Source organism: Biomphalaria glabrata, chromosome 10 (genome assembly GCF_947242115.1).
Source record: "Biomphalaria glabrata chromosome 10, xgBioGlab47.1, whole genome shotgun sequence".
In the NCBI taxonomy this organism is placed as follows: Eukaryota; Metazoa; Mollusca; class Gastropoda; family Planorbidae; genus Biomphalaria; species Biomphalaria glabrata.
The window spans coordinates 13858382-13874027 of NC_074720.1; the positions used below are offsets into that span (position 1 = coordinate 13858382).

The 15646-nt window shown below is 37.8% G+C and overlaps 1 protein-coding gene across 3 annotated transcripts; it reads left to right on the forward strand.

Annotated features, from left to right (window-relative positions):
- Positions 1-6: 6 nt before the first annotated feature.
- Positions 7-15044, forward strand: LOC106066569 (peptide chain release factor 1-like, mitochondrial). Of its 3 annotated transcripts, none has more exons than XM_056044083.1 (8): positions 7-30; positions 2592-3198; positions 4370-4452; positions 11758-11941; positions 13293-13456; positions 13873-13990; positions 14214-14289; positions 14708-15044. In XM_056044083.1, exons 2-8 carry the CDS (start codon positions 2658-2660, stop codon positions 15003-15005), a joined length of 1464 nt encoding a protein of 487 aa, XP_055900058.1. In that variant the 5' UTR covers positions 7-30; positions 2592-2657; the 3' UTR covers positions 15006-15044. The 3 variants fall into 3 exon arrangements, with proteins under 3 accessions (XP_055900058.1, XP_055900056.1, XP_055900059.1); XM_056044081.1 differs by lacking the exon at positions 7-30 and adding an exon at positions 65-234; XM_056044084.1 differs by lacking the exon at positions 7-30 and adding an exon at positions 67-234 and having other exon boundaries at positions 2956-3198.
- The last annotated feature ends 602 nt before the right edge of the window (positions 15045-15646 follow it).

Sequence of the window (15646 nt, forward strand, 5' to 3'; positions counted from 1 at the left end):
ACGAAATTTAATTTTTATAGATAGATCTAGGTAAGCGAATCCAATTTAGATAACTCTAATCTACTAGAGTCTAGCATATATACTATAGAGTCTAGATCTAGACATCTAGATAACTTATAGTGGGATAAGGAGTTTTTAAATCTTTCTGTTTTAGTTCTAATGGAAAGGAGACGACCACTTCGTTCAGATCTTATGTAACAGTGGCTTAATGGGCGCAGGTTGTCTTTAAGAATCGTGAGTGTTTTGGAAATGTATCTTTCAGTTTCTTAGTCTTAATCTTGAAAAAGCTCTTCATCTTCAAGAGAATGCAATGAGATGATAGCTGTATTACTATTAACTGTAACTGTATAATAATAATCGGTTCCCGGTCATTTCATCCCGGTCACTTCATCCCCGGTCATTTCATCCCCTGGTCACTTCATCCCCTGATATTTTCATCATCTGATCATTTTTATCTAAAAAATTGTAATTTAAAAAATCATGAAATGAGCAATATTTAATGTATTCATTTTTTATTTAAATGACAAAACTGTAACACATTAATGTTTAAAAGGAATTAAAGCAAACCTTATACAGGCGACATGATATCACGAGGATGAGTGAAAAAAATAAAACCTTATTTCAAGGCTAAAAATCACACGCCCATTTTCAAGAAAGAGCGATTGAAAAATAAAATAAAGTGCAAGATGGTCGTACTTAGACTTAACTTTCACTACACCTTGGTCTTTGAGGATAAGTTATCAGCGGCATGATCATAATTATTGTAATCGCACTTTTATCTCTCAAAAGATTTCATCTACTTGCACCACACCTTGGCCTTAAACGTTATCAGCGGCACGGTCATAATTATTGTAATCGCACTTCTATCTCTCAAATGATTTTTTACTACTTCCACCAAACCTTGGTCTTCGATCCGGATAATATTATGATATTACAACCCCCACATCCAATAGAAGCACTATAGCTAAGTACACACCCAGATTTACAATATAATATAAGATTTCTCATTAAGAAAACAAAGTGGAAGAGGAAACACTGTAAACGCATTAGTAACAAGTCATAAAATGTCAAAAAGCATTCTACATAATCATATTTATATATAAAATATTTAATTGGGGATGAAATGACCGGGGGATAAAGTGACCAGGGATGGAATGACCGGTCACCGTATAATCATAGTATAATCATAATGTATTTGACTTGACGACTTGAGTCAATGACAATTAGTAGATCTAATATTATAATTATAAATATTATATCAGCAAAAAAGGGCAGCAAAGATTACGACTACTCAGAAAACTGTCCTCGTTTAATGTTAGCGAAAAGGCCTTGGCTATGTTTTATCACGCTCACATCTGCAATATTTTAAGTTTCAATATCACTGCCTGGTATGGCAATCTGAGCATTAAAAATAGGAATAAACTTAATAGAATCCTCAATGCTGCTGGCAAAATCATTGGCAAAAAACAAACCCCATTTGGGCAGTTGTTTGAGACAAACATCTATAAAAAAGCTAACAAGATCCTCGAAATAAGAAAATTTATCATAGACAAAACAGTAATAAAACTTTCTTAGCTTTCTGAGATAGAAGAAGTGCTAATGAATTTCCTTGTATATGTTTTGACAGTGTTCACTCTATTTCAGTTTATTGTTGATAGTTGTACCTAGATATTTATATTCTTGTACTTGTTCTATGGTTTGGTTATTTATCTGAATTTTTGCAATATGGTCTTTGTTTTTCCTAAAATCAATTATCATTTCTTTAGTTTTCTAAACATTTAAAATTAGAAAGTTATCTATACACCATTGGTAAAAGGTGTTAATTGTTGAATGGTACATATTTTTGTACATAGCCAGTAATTTGTTTCAAGCCACTCCAACAAGCTTTAGAGTTATTTCTCTTGAAAGAGCTTTCGATTTTTTTCCTTGAATCTCTCTTTTCCTCCAAATAATTTCTTTTTAAGGGCTTTTTTTGCTGAGATGAATTCATAAGAACTGCTTTGGAACATTCTTTTCTTGTATAGAATCGCTTCCTTAATGTCTTTTATATAGAATATATAGTGGAGATTAGCAATGTCCAATGTTATCCTTACACTAATTTACAGATTAGATGATTAGATTGGATCATATTAGATGTCTAGAAAGTAGATTTTAGTAGATATCTAGATCTAGAATTTAGATTTATCATTATTCATTAGATCATGCTTGACTTGAATATTTTTTGAAGAAACCTATCTTATAAAATACAGAATTTATTTCAAAAATGAAAAGGATTACGTTCTGTGCATGTTCCTAGATCAATATAGTCATACATTATAATTATGATTTAAATTGTGAAGTTATATGGTTTCCTGGCCGACTCAGGCTAAACTTATTACAGTAAAGTGTACTAATGTTGATATATATCTAGGTCTCGTCTAGTTAGAGACTTTTAGTGACGCTCAACTTAGAAAACTTACTAAAATCATTTACTAAATTATGACTTTTCCCATCTTTTTTTGCCAATCTCACAACAAGAGTGCTATGTTATGTACATGTCTACTAAAATATGTATTTTTTTGATAAGAGGTTTTCTTTCTTTCTATTTTTAGGTTAACATTATATTGTGACAAGTGGTATCCTTCTAATCAGCAACAACAGAATTACATTGATTTATCATGCAGTGTTTTAAATGTTCTTCCATTTTTCCATGGCCCTCCACCATTTCAGATTTGAACTCAATTTACAGAAAGATATATTTAAAGTCTCTAAGAATTTCACCATTATGCTGCTACAGATTATTAACTATACAATCTGATTTGAATAATTATATAAATGAAATACCTGGCAAGTCAAGAAATAGTATAGTTTATTGTATGAGAAAAAAAAGTACTAATTTTTATTATGGTCTACCTATATGGAGACCATTTGCCAATCCAACATACTCTGCAAGTTTGTTACCTTCTTTTGTCCAAGGATTGATTACTGCTGACTCTAGAAAAACTCATACATCAACAAAATTCACTATAGAGAATCCAATTTATGTTTCATTCTTGAAAAGTCTGGTTGAAGAGTACAATGCAGCCATCAATGCAAATGTTGATTATGTTGCTGATGCAGATAAACGACAGAGATTTAATTTTTTGAAGTTGGTCACACAGTCAATACAGGAACTGGAAAAGAAGCAAGGTGAAGTGCTGGAACTGCAGAGCATGATGGGTAATTTAAGACTGTATGTGTTTAATTAAATATTTTTCTTACCTACTTGATACCAATATGTTATACAAAAATATTTATAGTAGTTTTAGTGAGGATCACATGAAGGTTTTGCATCATTTTTTGTATGGATCAAATAACATACAATGGTGAAAATAAATTATAGTTGTACTTATGTTCATGGGCAGTGTCAGATTTATAATAAAACAAGTTTTGTTACTGGTCTCAAACACCTTTAAGTTGCCATGGCAACATTTCCCCTTTAACCACTTACAATTTCCTAACTTCATCAAATGTCACCTTGTTCCAACCAGTTAGGGTATAATAAAAGTAAATTTTTCCTTTCAGACCTTGTGATCTAATGGCAGATTATGATATAAAGGTCATCTCTTTCTGTGGCCCATGGTCAACAAGGGTGTCATGTGGCCAGCACAATGACTAACCACCTTTACTATTTCCCGAACTAATGTCAAGTAGCCATTAGAGCTGTGTGGACTCAGAGGTGCCCACAGATTCCAAAATTAAAAATCCCAGTCTTCACCAGGATTCAAATCCACTGGTTTAGAAGCCAAGCCCTTTACCACTCAGCCACCGTGCCTCCTACCAATTATAGAATTCATTTATATTTAGTGGATTTCATTTGTGTTTTTATGGTAATATTTTCATACATTTAATCTGTCTGCCATCTTCCTTTACAGTTTCTGAAAGCTAGAGTTTTGGCCTATATTTTAAACATTAATTATATAACAATTTTTCTATGAGTTTAATCTGATTGAACTTCCAAAAATCTACTTTTTGGACCTTTTTTTTTTTTTTTTTTTTTGAAGAAATTCAAAGTGACAATTATTTTTTTTTGCCCAAATCAAAAATAGAGGAAAAAGTAACTCAACTTCACTCACCCTTTATGATGAAAAATCTACATCTCAAAAATAGTTTTGAGATGAATTTTACAATATTTTTACAAAATTATGTACTAAGAAGTTAAAAATGTTTACTAACCATTAAAAATATATAAACTGTAAGTTTATTGAACTTGTTAATTGCTTTAAAAGCGCACTCTTTTTTAATTTTAGCGTTAACTAAATTTATTTTATTTTCAACATCTGTTTATCCATTCTATGAAATTTCATTTTTTTATATTCATCTGAAACCCACTGTTCATCATTTCATCTAGCTGAAGAGGACAAAGAAATGAAACTGCTTGTTGACAAAGAAATTATACAGTTAAAGAAAGAAGTACAGATAATAGAGAAAGAGGTAACTATATATATAAATATAGTTTGTCCATCATGGTTCCATGATGACCACTTTGTCATCCAGGGGGGGTTGAGGGCTTTGCACTGGAGTTTTATGCCTCCTCATGTTGCTGGTGAGACCTATGTGAGACCAGAATGTTCGGCTGCACACTGGGCAGGTTATTCCAGCTGGAGCTAGTGTCATTGGCCTTGCTTTTCTTCTCTGGCGTTTTTCTTCTGCCATATTGTGACAAGTCAAAAACTCGCTGTCAGAGTCACTCTAAATTATCACAGCATTAATTATTATTTTTCATTATTTATTTATTTTATTTTAATTATTTCCCCATCCTACCCCTAAATTCTCCACCCGCACCACCTTTTCCGCTCCAAGCTAGACTTAGTTGACCACATTGGAGATAGCTAAGGCGCGTCCTTTCATTTATCTGCCCTTGATCGGGGAAAGGTAAACACGCAATCTCCTTTGTCTTACCCGCCGGATGTCTGAAGGGCGGTCGCGGTTGACACCACCTTGGTTTGAATGCAAGCTAATCCTTCTCCCCCCCCCCCTTCTCTCACGTCTCTCCTTGATCTAAGAGATTACCCTGGTCAACACACCGCGTCATATTCCAAGGTGCGGCTCCCACCTCGAGTCAAATCCACCCACGTGTAAGATAAATCTTAGCCTAGGGCATTTCCTGTGTCCGCCCGCACTTTCCAGGCTTATATAAAGTAAACCAACTCAAGCCAGACCCTTTTTCATTTCTCATTCGAGCTGAGCTATCGAGTCTGGACTATATCACTTATTCTCTCTCCTAGAGGAATACCTGGTGGTAAGCCGAACTTAATCACAAGTTCCATCTTAATTACTTTTGTGCTATTTCCATTGGATATCATCATGTGTATTTTGCTTAGTTCATTTATATTTAATTAGTGCATTGTGTATTTCTCACTGGCGTAAGTAGAAAACATAAACATGTGCTATGTATATATTTTAGTATTGCATTAATCTATTAATGCTACGTTGCTCCATTGATCATTGATGCAACCATGTATATATTTGTACATCTTATTCTATTTCCTTTATCTCGGTTGATCGCCTTGACGATTTTACTATCGCACTAATACTGCGCTTAGAAAGGAGATATGAGTTATCTCCCCTGTATTGAATTATCTCCCCTTTATTCATTTTACTCTAATGAGAGTTGCGCCGCTTGAACGGACACACCATTCAAGCGCGCTCCATTGTTCTCGACCCACGGTCATATGTAAACAATCATCTGGGTCGCTGACCACCGCCCAATTCAACCCCCCCCCCCTTTTCTTTCTCTATCCACCTGTGTTGTTTATTTGAGACTATTATTTCCCCTTCTATGTACATTTTTATATTATTATTTCCCCTTTTATGTACATTTCTGTATTGCTACTATCTGCCATCTATTTTCCCAAATCCCATTTGTCATCATCTCCTCATTGTGCTCTAAAGCAATTTCACCAATCTGACGAATGCACCTCAGTCGAGGGCATCGATAAGATGCATGAGAGACATGTCCTAACTTGTCTTTATTTATCCACAGCCTCCCTCAGGTGTCTGCCTATTTATCGGATCACTTACTTGCCTATTTATTTGCTATTTGCCGCTCAGTGTCTACTCGACGCCACTCAACTACTGCCTATGTGCTTAGTGCTATTCAGCGCTGCACTTGCCCACTGAGATCTACTCAACTCTACTACTTGGCGCTATCGGCATTGCCCGCCTATTCGACAGCCCACCTGTCATCTTATTAGGTGCGACGTCCCTATGGACTCAGGTCTGTGCGAGACGTCATAGCTACGCCAACCCTCTGCAACTCACTGGACATAGCCTGTCAACTACGCTGCCCACGGCAGATCAGCTCTGCCCGCAGTAACCTTGTGCCCACGGTAGCCGGCCACCCGCCCTACTGTGCCCACTACAGATATTAGGTTTTGGGGATTGAGACTCCACAAGAACTATATCACCGGCGTCCCTCTATCCGCTAGAGCGCCACCTCCAGCTGCAGAACCTCAAGCCAGGACACAGCCAGCTGCGACATCAACAGGACAACCAGCTAAGTCAGAGGACAAAGTGACATACTCTCTTATTAGGTGCAAGAGTGATGATTAAACATAGAATATACTAGAGATAGATGCAAACCCTCCCCCTTTTTATTATTATATGTATATTTATGTAAATAAATATCCTTTATTTTAACTTTTGTATCTATCTTTCATTGCCTTGTCTCGTTGCGTGTCTGCTCCCGATTCATATGCTGATAAGTGGGGTGTGATAGCTTTAAAAATAATCATCCCCTAGACATAAAACGAGCCAAACACACGTCACATCTCCCCACTTGTCACATTTTGGCGAGCCCGTCCGTGGATTTAACCCATTAGTACAGCAGGCACGAACAGGCGGCAATAACTAAAATTCCATATCAATATTTTTTTTCCTTAAAATATTTATAAGTATCATCACTTCGCATTAACAAGAGTGTCACTTCTGTCATATTTTATTTATTACTATTATTGCATTTCATGTGTAATATTTTCTTGCAGGAATTTTGTGATTAACGTAGGCAGACACCAGATTCCCCTTTTACTCTTTCTTGCATTCAGCGGCTCCTTTCTACATTTTACCTCTCAATATCTTCCACCTCATCCTCTTCCTAATCCGGCCTCTTTAACCATGGACTTAGCGGAATTAGCTTCCGATTTCGAGGCTGAAGGAATATTTTGTGGATTCGAAGGTCTCGAGTTAGAAGACTACGTACGAAGACGGATTGAAAGGGCACAAAGAATGGAAGAATTGCGCAAAGCCCGTGAGCAGGAAATACTAGAAATCAGACAGCGCTATAGACCGCAGAGTTTGGAGCGGAACAGCACGCCCGCAAGACAAGACCAGGAAGCAGAGGAGAGTGGAATCATGACTCATGTCGAAACAGAGCACACCGCCCCATCAGACACAGACGTTGCTAATAAAGGTGAAACTACCACACCTGATGCCCCTTCTCTCGACCAGTCCACCTTGTCTATCCAGCCCAACCCTCCAGCTCAGTCTAATGTATCTGCAAACTGCGACGCCCCAATCCAGCCCATGCCCTCAAGCAAACCCCAACCTAGAAAGGCACCAATCCAACAACCAGCCTTGCACAAAAACTGCAACTACCCAGCACGTAAGCCTCGTCATAACCAGAACAACCAAGCCCACCGTTACTGCAACAACAGCACGCGTGGCAACAAAACTAACCGTGCCTACCGTGACTGCAACGACAGCATGCGTAGCCACAAACCCAACCGCCAAAAGCAGCAGGCCTCACAGCGCATTTCAGTAATGACCGCGGTCCCCAAACCCTCTGTATCTAATCAGCAAACACGTACTGATAGAACAGAGGGCGACCCATACGTCATATCAACACTGACTGTGGCCCCTGAACACACTGCCCTTGGCCCTACGAAAACGGAAGTCCTACCGGCACTTCCTCACCCTGTCTCATCTTCCCCCCGGATAGAGACCATTCTGGTTAACGGGCGGTACGTCCGGTCCCTATTTGACACAGGCTGTGCGGTAAGTTCAGTTATCTGCAAAGCACTGGTTGATCCGGCTGATCTCACAGATAGAACTGTGACGATTCAGTCCCTTGACCGTGAGGTTCCTCCAAAGGTTCTTCCTATTGCTAGGGTCCACGTAGAATGCAAGTACGTACATGGCACCATTGACGCAGCCGTCATGGACACGCCAGTGTATGACTTCATTCTAGGCTCAAAATATGTTCCTCTTGGAGTAGTCAACAAGCCATACTTCTCTCTGCCCGTCGGTAGATCGACGAAGCAGAAACGTGGCAGCAACCAGCAGGTTGGAAGCCCTAGTCGCCACACTAACACGCCTAGTCCCGACTCATCAGCGAAGCTCAAACCCCTCCGCCCTGGCATTGACACTGCCAGGAAGTCACGAGTTAAGTCGTATACCCGCGCTCGTGAGGGTCAACCTGACCCAGGCTACTCAGCCAAAATCATGCGTCCCTCCTCTGACATTGACAGTGTCAGGATGCCCCGAGGTAAGATGAACCCTTGCTCTCGTGGACTCACTCCTTTTCATGGCTCCTCAGCCACCATTCAAAATCAACCCTCCTCTGACATTGACAGTGTCAGAATGCCCCGAGATAAGATGAACCCTTGCTCTCGTGGACTCACTCCTCTTCATGGCTCCTCAGCCACCATTCCGAATCAACCTCCCCCTGGCATTGATAGGGTCAGGAAGACACGAGGCAAGCCGAACCCTCGCGCTCGTGAAAACACTTCTCACCATGGCTTCTCAGCCACCGTTCATTATCATCCTTCCCCTGGCATTGACCGTGTCAGGAAGCCACGATGTAAGCCAGATTATCGCGCTCGTGGGGACGTTCTCCGGCAGAACTCCACATTCTTTATCAGGCCACTCTTCTCTGACATTGATCGTGTCAGACGATACCGAGGTAAGCTGACCACTTACTCTCATGAAGAAACGCCTCACAGCGGCTTCGGAGGTAAGCCCCAACGAGCACACGTGCCTTGGGCACCCCGCCTAAGCCCCAATCACCCTCCCCAATCCGCCCCAGGAAGGAATTATTACTCATCCAATCGCCCAATCTACTCTCCCAAGCAACCCCAAATGTTTCACCCAGGTGACTACATAATCCGGGACGGAAAGTAGACCACGGACAGACTTGGACAGACTCTCCCCCTGGCATGGCAACCTTTTATTTTTCCAGATTTTTTTTTTCTAATGCTGTGATAACAACTGATCTTAAAGTTAGAGTGACATCAGTCTGCTCGCACTTTATGGATCTTTCTGCGATAGATTCATCTTGGCGGCGGCGTATGTGACAAGTCAAAAACTCGCTGTCAGAGTCACTCTAAATTATCACAGCATTAATTATTATTTTTCATTATTTATTTATTTTATTTTAATTATTTCCCCATCCTACCCCTAAATTCTCCACCCGCACCACCTTTTCCGCTCCAAGCTAGACTTAGTTGACCACATTGGAGATAGCTAAGGCGCGTCCTTTCATTTATCTGCCCTTGATCGGGGAAAGGTAAACACGCAATCTCCTTTGTCTTACCCGCCGGATGTCTGAAGGGCGGTCGCGGTTGACACCACCTTGGTTTGAATGCAAGCTAATCCTTCTCCCCCCCCCCCCTTCTCTCACGTCTCTCCTTGATCTAAGAGATTACCCTGGTCAACACACCGCGTCATATTCCAAGGTGCGGCTTCCACCTCGAGTCAAATCCACCCACGTGTAAGATAAATCTTAGCCTAGGGCATTTCCTGTGTCCGCCTGCACTTTCCAGGCTTATATAAAGTAAACCAACTCAAGCCAGACCCTTTTTCATTTCTCATTCGAGCTGAGCTATCGAGTCTGGACTATATCACTTATTCTCTCTCCTAGAGGAATACCTGGTGGTAAGCCGAACTTAATCACAAGTTCCATCTTAATTACTTTTGTGCTATTTCCATTGGATATCATCATGTGTATTTTGCTTAGTTCATTTATATTTAATTAGTGCATTGTGTATTTCTCACTGGCGTAAGTAGAAAACATAAACATGTGCTATGTATATATTTTAGTATTGCATTAATCTATTAATGCTACGTTGCTCAATTGATCATTGATGCAACCATGTATATATTTGTACATCTTATTCTATTTCCTTTATCTCGGTTGATCGCCTTGACGATTTTACTATCGCACTAATACTGCGCTTAGAAAGGAGATATGAGTTATCTCCCCTGTATTGAATTATCTCCCCTTTATTCATTTTACTCTAATGAGAGTTGCGCCGCTTGAACGGACACACCATTCAAGCGCGCTCCATTGTTCTCGACCCACGGTCATATGTAAACAATCATCTGGGTCGCTGACCACCGCCCAATTCAACCCCCCCCCTTTTCTTTCTCTATCCACCTGTGTTGTTTATTTGAGACTATTATTTCCCCTTCTATGTACATTTTTATATTATTATTTCCCCTTTTATGTACATTTCTATATTGCTACTATCTGCCATCTATTTTCCCAAATCCCATTTGTCATCATCTCCTCATTGTGCTCTAAAGCAATTTCACCAATCTGACGAATGCACCTCAGTCGAGGGCATCGATAAGATGCATGAGAGACATGTCCTAACTTGTCTTTATTTATCCGCAGCCTCCCTCAGGTGTCTGCCTATTTATCGGATCACTTACTTGCCTATTTATTTGCTATTTGCCGCTCAGTGTCTACTCGACGCCACTCAACTACTGCCTATGTGCTTAGTGCTATTCAGCGCTGCACTTGCCCACTGAGATCTACTCAACTCTACTACTTGGCGCTATCGGCATTGCCCGCCTATTCGACAGCCCACCTGTCATCTTATTAGGTGCGACGTCCCTATGGACTCAGGTCTGTGCGAGACGTCATAGCTACGCCAACCCTCTGCAACTCACTGGACATAGCCTGTCAACTACGCTGCCCACGGCAGATCAGCTCTGCCCGCAGTAACCTTGTGCCCACAGTAGCCGGCCACCCGCCCTACTGTGCCCACTACAGATATTAGGTTTTGGGGATTGAGACTCCACAAGAACTATATCACCGGCGTCCCTCTATCCGCTAGAGCGCCACCTCCAGCTGCAGAACCTCAAGCCAGGACACAGCCAGCTGCGACATCAACAGGACAACCAGCTAAGTCAGAGGACAAAGTGACATACTCTCTTATTAGGTGCAAGAGTGATGATTAAACATAGAATATACTAGAGATAGATGCAAACCCTCCCCCTTTTTATTATTATATGTATATTTATGTAAATAAATATCCTTTATTTTAACTTTTGTATCTATCTTTCATTGCCTTGTCTCGTTGCGTGTCTGCTCCCGATTCATATGCTGATAAGTGGGGTGTGATAGCTTTAAAAATAATCATCCCCTAGACATAAAACGAGCCAAACACACGTCGCATCTCCCCACTTGTCACACATATACTTATATATATATCAATATATAAGTATATTTTCGAAGCTAGACATTGACATAAAGTTACCTCTTTTTAATTAGGAGCTAGACACATCTTCAAAGTGGGAAATAGTGGCTATTAGTTAAACTGTTTCATGATATTTAAAATGTGATCTCATGCATCATAAATTTCTTATGACTTCGTATAAAAATAATTAATCACAAATGCGCTAAGCAGTAATGAGTTACTGATATAATACCATAAAAAATGAAATAAAAATAAATTGGTTAATATGCTTTTTAAATTAATTGCAGCATTCTTTTTAATTTTTTTTAAATTTCAGTTAATTGACATTTTAGTTGGCGAAGATTCTGCGGACAACAAAGATATTGTCATGGAGATATGTGCTGGCGTTGGTGGTCAGGAAGCTATGCTTTTTTGTGCTGAGCTTTTCCTTATGTATCGTAACTATGCACACTTCAAAGGCTGGACAGTCACAGGTCTTTCAATTGAAGAAAATGAAATTGGTATGTCTTATTTTTTTCTATTTTTTTGTTTGCAACTGGTAATTCTTTAAACAAATTTTATATGTAGAATTTATAACTTTATTTTTGGCATTACTGTATTTTTGCACATTAACCCATGGGTCATTACAATTTTTTAGAAAATAATGGCATATAAGGGTGCGAGTTGTACTAATTCATTTCTACCTATTTTGTAATTTGTGTTGGTTATATGTGAGTACAGGATATATGCACAAAAATACAGTATTCATAATTCATTTACATTTGTTAGTCTTTGATTCTATGGTTAATTAGTAGAAACAGCTAATTGCTAGACAGTGGACATTTTTTTATCAGAGTGATAGTAAAATAGGGCTTTTCTTTAAAACAGAAATAAACTTGTCACTTTACCCATAGTCTTACAGCCCATTGGGACATCAAAAAGATTTTGTCTTATCCCTACAACTAGAAATTAATTTGAGTAGTTCTCCATGCTTTTTTTTATATTAATAACTTTCTAAATAAATATAATTAGGTCTTGCTGGAAAGTTCTTATGATCTGTTGACCTAGATTTATTATCATTGCTGTAAAATGATTTTTTTCAATAAGGAAACATAAAACCCTATTATTTCTAACTACTTTTCTTGTCTCCCGACTTTGTATTATGTGCATGTATGTGCATATAACCTAAATTTATTTTACATTACAGAAGTTTTACTGATGCACTTTACAGAGTATATTGTTCATAAAGTTAATAACTCAGTCAAAGAACCCAGCCTGGACTCAAGCATGCACTTCAATAAATTTTTTTTCTTCCAAATTTAAATATTATATGTTTTTGTTCTTGTGTCACATGACTCAAACTTCAACCTGCTTTTTTTTTTTTTTAATTTTCATCCATAGATCTTTTCATCTAACTCATTTAAAAGTCAGCCGTGATTTATGAGTGAATGTTTTATTTCATCTCTTGGAATGAATTGTTTTTCTTTGCTAATGAATTATTTATGCTCAGGTTGTAGGGTTGGAAGACTTGAATTTTGTTGTAATTTCCCTAGATTTGTCTTTACTACTGGATGTCCAAACTCATCTTATTGACCACTAACCATTTGATCTCTTGCCATTTATCTATTAATGAGAGCTAACTATATTTTTTGTAATGAGGATATCCCCATTCATCACCTGAGCACTTGCTTGGCAGTAGATTTTTTTCAAAAGGCTGAATATTTGATATACTCAAATTTAATATAGTTAGGTGTTACTATTTACTTGTTTGTTTGTTTTTTTGGGTCAGGACACAGCACATATTCATGCCACATAGATTGTTTGGTCATGCTTACTTTGCCCTACTTCACAAACTGAGTATGTTATCTTTAGGTGGCACTCGCAAGGCAGTCATAGAAATTAACGGCGAGTCTGTCTTCAAACATCTGAAATATGAGGCTGGAGTTCATAGAGTGCAGAGAGTTCCCAAGACAGAGAAAGCAGGACGTATACACACAAGTACCGTTACAGTATCTGTCTTACCTCAACCATCAGAAGTAAGAAAAATGGAATGATAGGAAATAGCTTTTCTTTTTACCAACTGTAAATTTTTTTCTCTTGAAGCATTACCAAATCAATAATTAATATGTATTAACTTTTTATTTACTATTTTACTTTTACTATTAAATTTTTTTTTCAAAACTGTTCTCTGAATGTTTTCTAAATTATTTATATTGTATATTTGTATTGCATTTGTAAATGTCATTCTGTTTTTAGTTTTTACCACTGATTTGTTTTTGGTTAGCTTTTTCTGTTTCCTTATTCCTAGCGAAAACTGATATAGTTGATATTAGGTCATCTTTTCTGAAGTATATAATGCATATATTTTATCTTATCTATCTTTTATGGATTAATGCTAAAATCATTTCTTTAACTCTCTAATTTAGAAACAAATAATATATTTTTTGTCCAGGTTGACATCGATATACAACCCAATGAGTTAAGAATTGAAACTTTTCGCTGCAGTGGCCCAGGGGGTCAACATGTCAATAAAACTGATAGTGCTGTCAGGATAATACATCTACCTACAGGTATAGATTTGTTTTTTTAACCTTAGGGCTGAAAGTGCAATAAGTATTTTGGACTAGATTTTATTTGAAAGAGTAATCTTAATTTAAATTTTTTTTCAATTATATTTCAATATCTGTTTATTTTAATTTTCTTATGAAATGTGTTTGTATTTTAAAACGCTATTTACATTTTATTGCTACATTTATGTTGCATTGGAAGTTTTTTTTTTTTTTTTTTCCAAAGGCACTGTATCTGAGTGTAGACAAGAACGCTCCCAGATAAAAAATAAAGAAACAGCAATGAAAAATCTTAAAATAAAGTGAGTCATCTCTATGTACCTCTTTTTATCACACTTTCTTCAAACTGTGGACATTTGTATTCTCATGTGTGTCCTGAACATTTACCAACGTTTCGGTGTGAGTAGAAAGTCATGATTGCTTTGTTATGTTAAATAATAACAATGATAAAATAATAATTATAGCTTTTATATAGTGCTACTTTCATGCTTTTAGCATGATCAGAGCGCTATGATTCAATCTCATTTGTGGACCAGTTGGGGGGGGGGGCGCTATCATGGAGAAGGTTTTCCATGCTGCCTTTAGGCGCTCAGTAAACACTATTCTGCTCGAGTTGGTTGTCGAACCTCGAGCCCCCTTTATAGGTAGCCAAGCCAAACAGTGATTCTATCTTTTCATTACATATTTCATTACTTACTAGTGTCATCTTGCTATTGACAGGTTATACCAGGCCATACTTGAGGAAGAAGACAAAAAACGTCAAGCGACCAGAAAGCTACAAATTGGTTCCAAAGGCAGGTCAGAGAAAATAAGGACGTACAACTTTCAACAAGACAGAATCACAGACCATCGCTCGAAAGAAGATTTCTCTAACCTGCCAGATTTTATGCTGGGAGGCCAAGGTTTGGATGATCTTGTTCTTTCACTTCATCAGTTTGAAAAGTTGCAACTCCTGGAATCCATGTTGGACTCCTATACAACAGAGATAAGCAGAACTAAGACTACTAAAGGATCATGACAAAAAAAATCAAATAAATTTTATTTTTGAATTCAAGAATGTTCTTTTTTCTTCTGATTTTATAGATACAAGTTGAATGGAGCGCATTTTAACTAATCCAGAGTTGCCTACAAGTATGCATATTGCGTATTTTGTATGCAAATGGACACAAAATACTTGAGTACGGTTTATCATCTGAAAATACGCATTTCCTCCCTAGAAAGGAAAAAAAAAGTAGTTCTTGCTAATCATATATATAGATCAGTGCGTGAATGCCTGGAAATGGACTATTCTTAATAATCAACCATGACATAGTATTGCTTTCTTTTTTTTTTTCGCGCACACTGGCGCACGAAGATTTCAAATGTTTACTAGATATTTCTGATTTAAATAAAGCGGAGTTCCTTTGAATGTGTCAGTTTATATGAAGTCTTCAAACTGATTGGGAATCAATTGATTCAGTAGTTCTAATTTATCTATGCTGAATCTTGTACTAGAGATATTTTACGATGTGTGGCACCTTTAATAGAATTTATGTAAATCTAGATTTAGAACTAAGACATTCTAGATCTGGATGTGTTTACTATACTAGATTTAGAACTAATCTAGATCAAAGTACATCTAATTATAGATTTAGACTACTGACTAGATCTAGTAGCTCA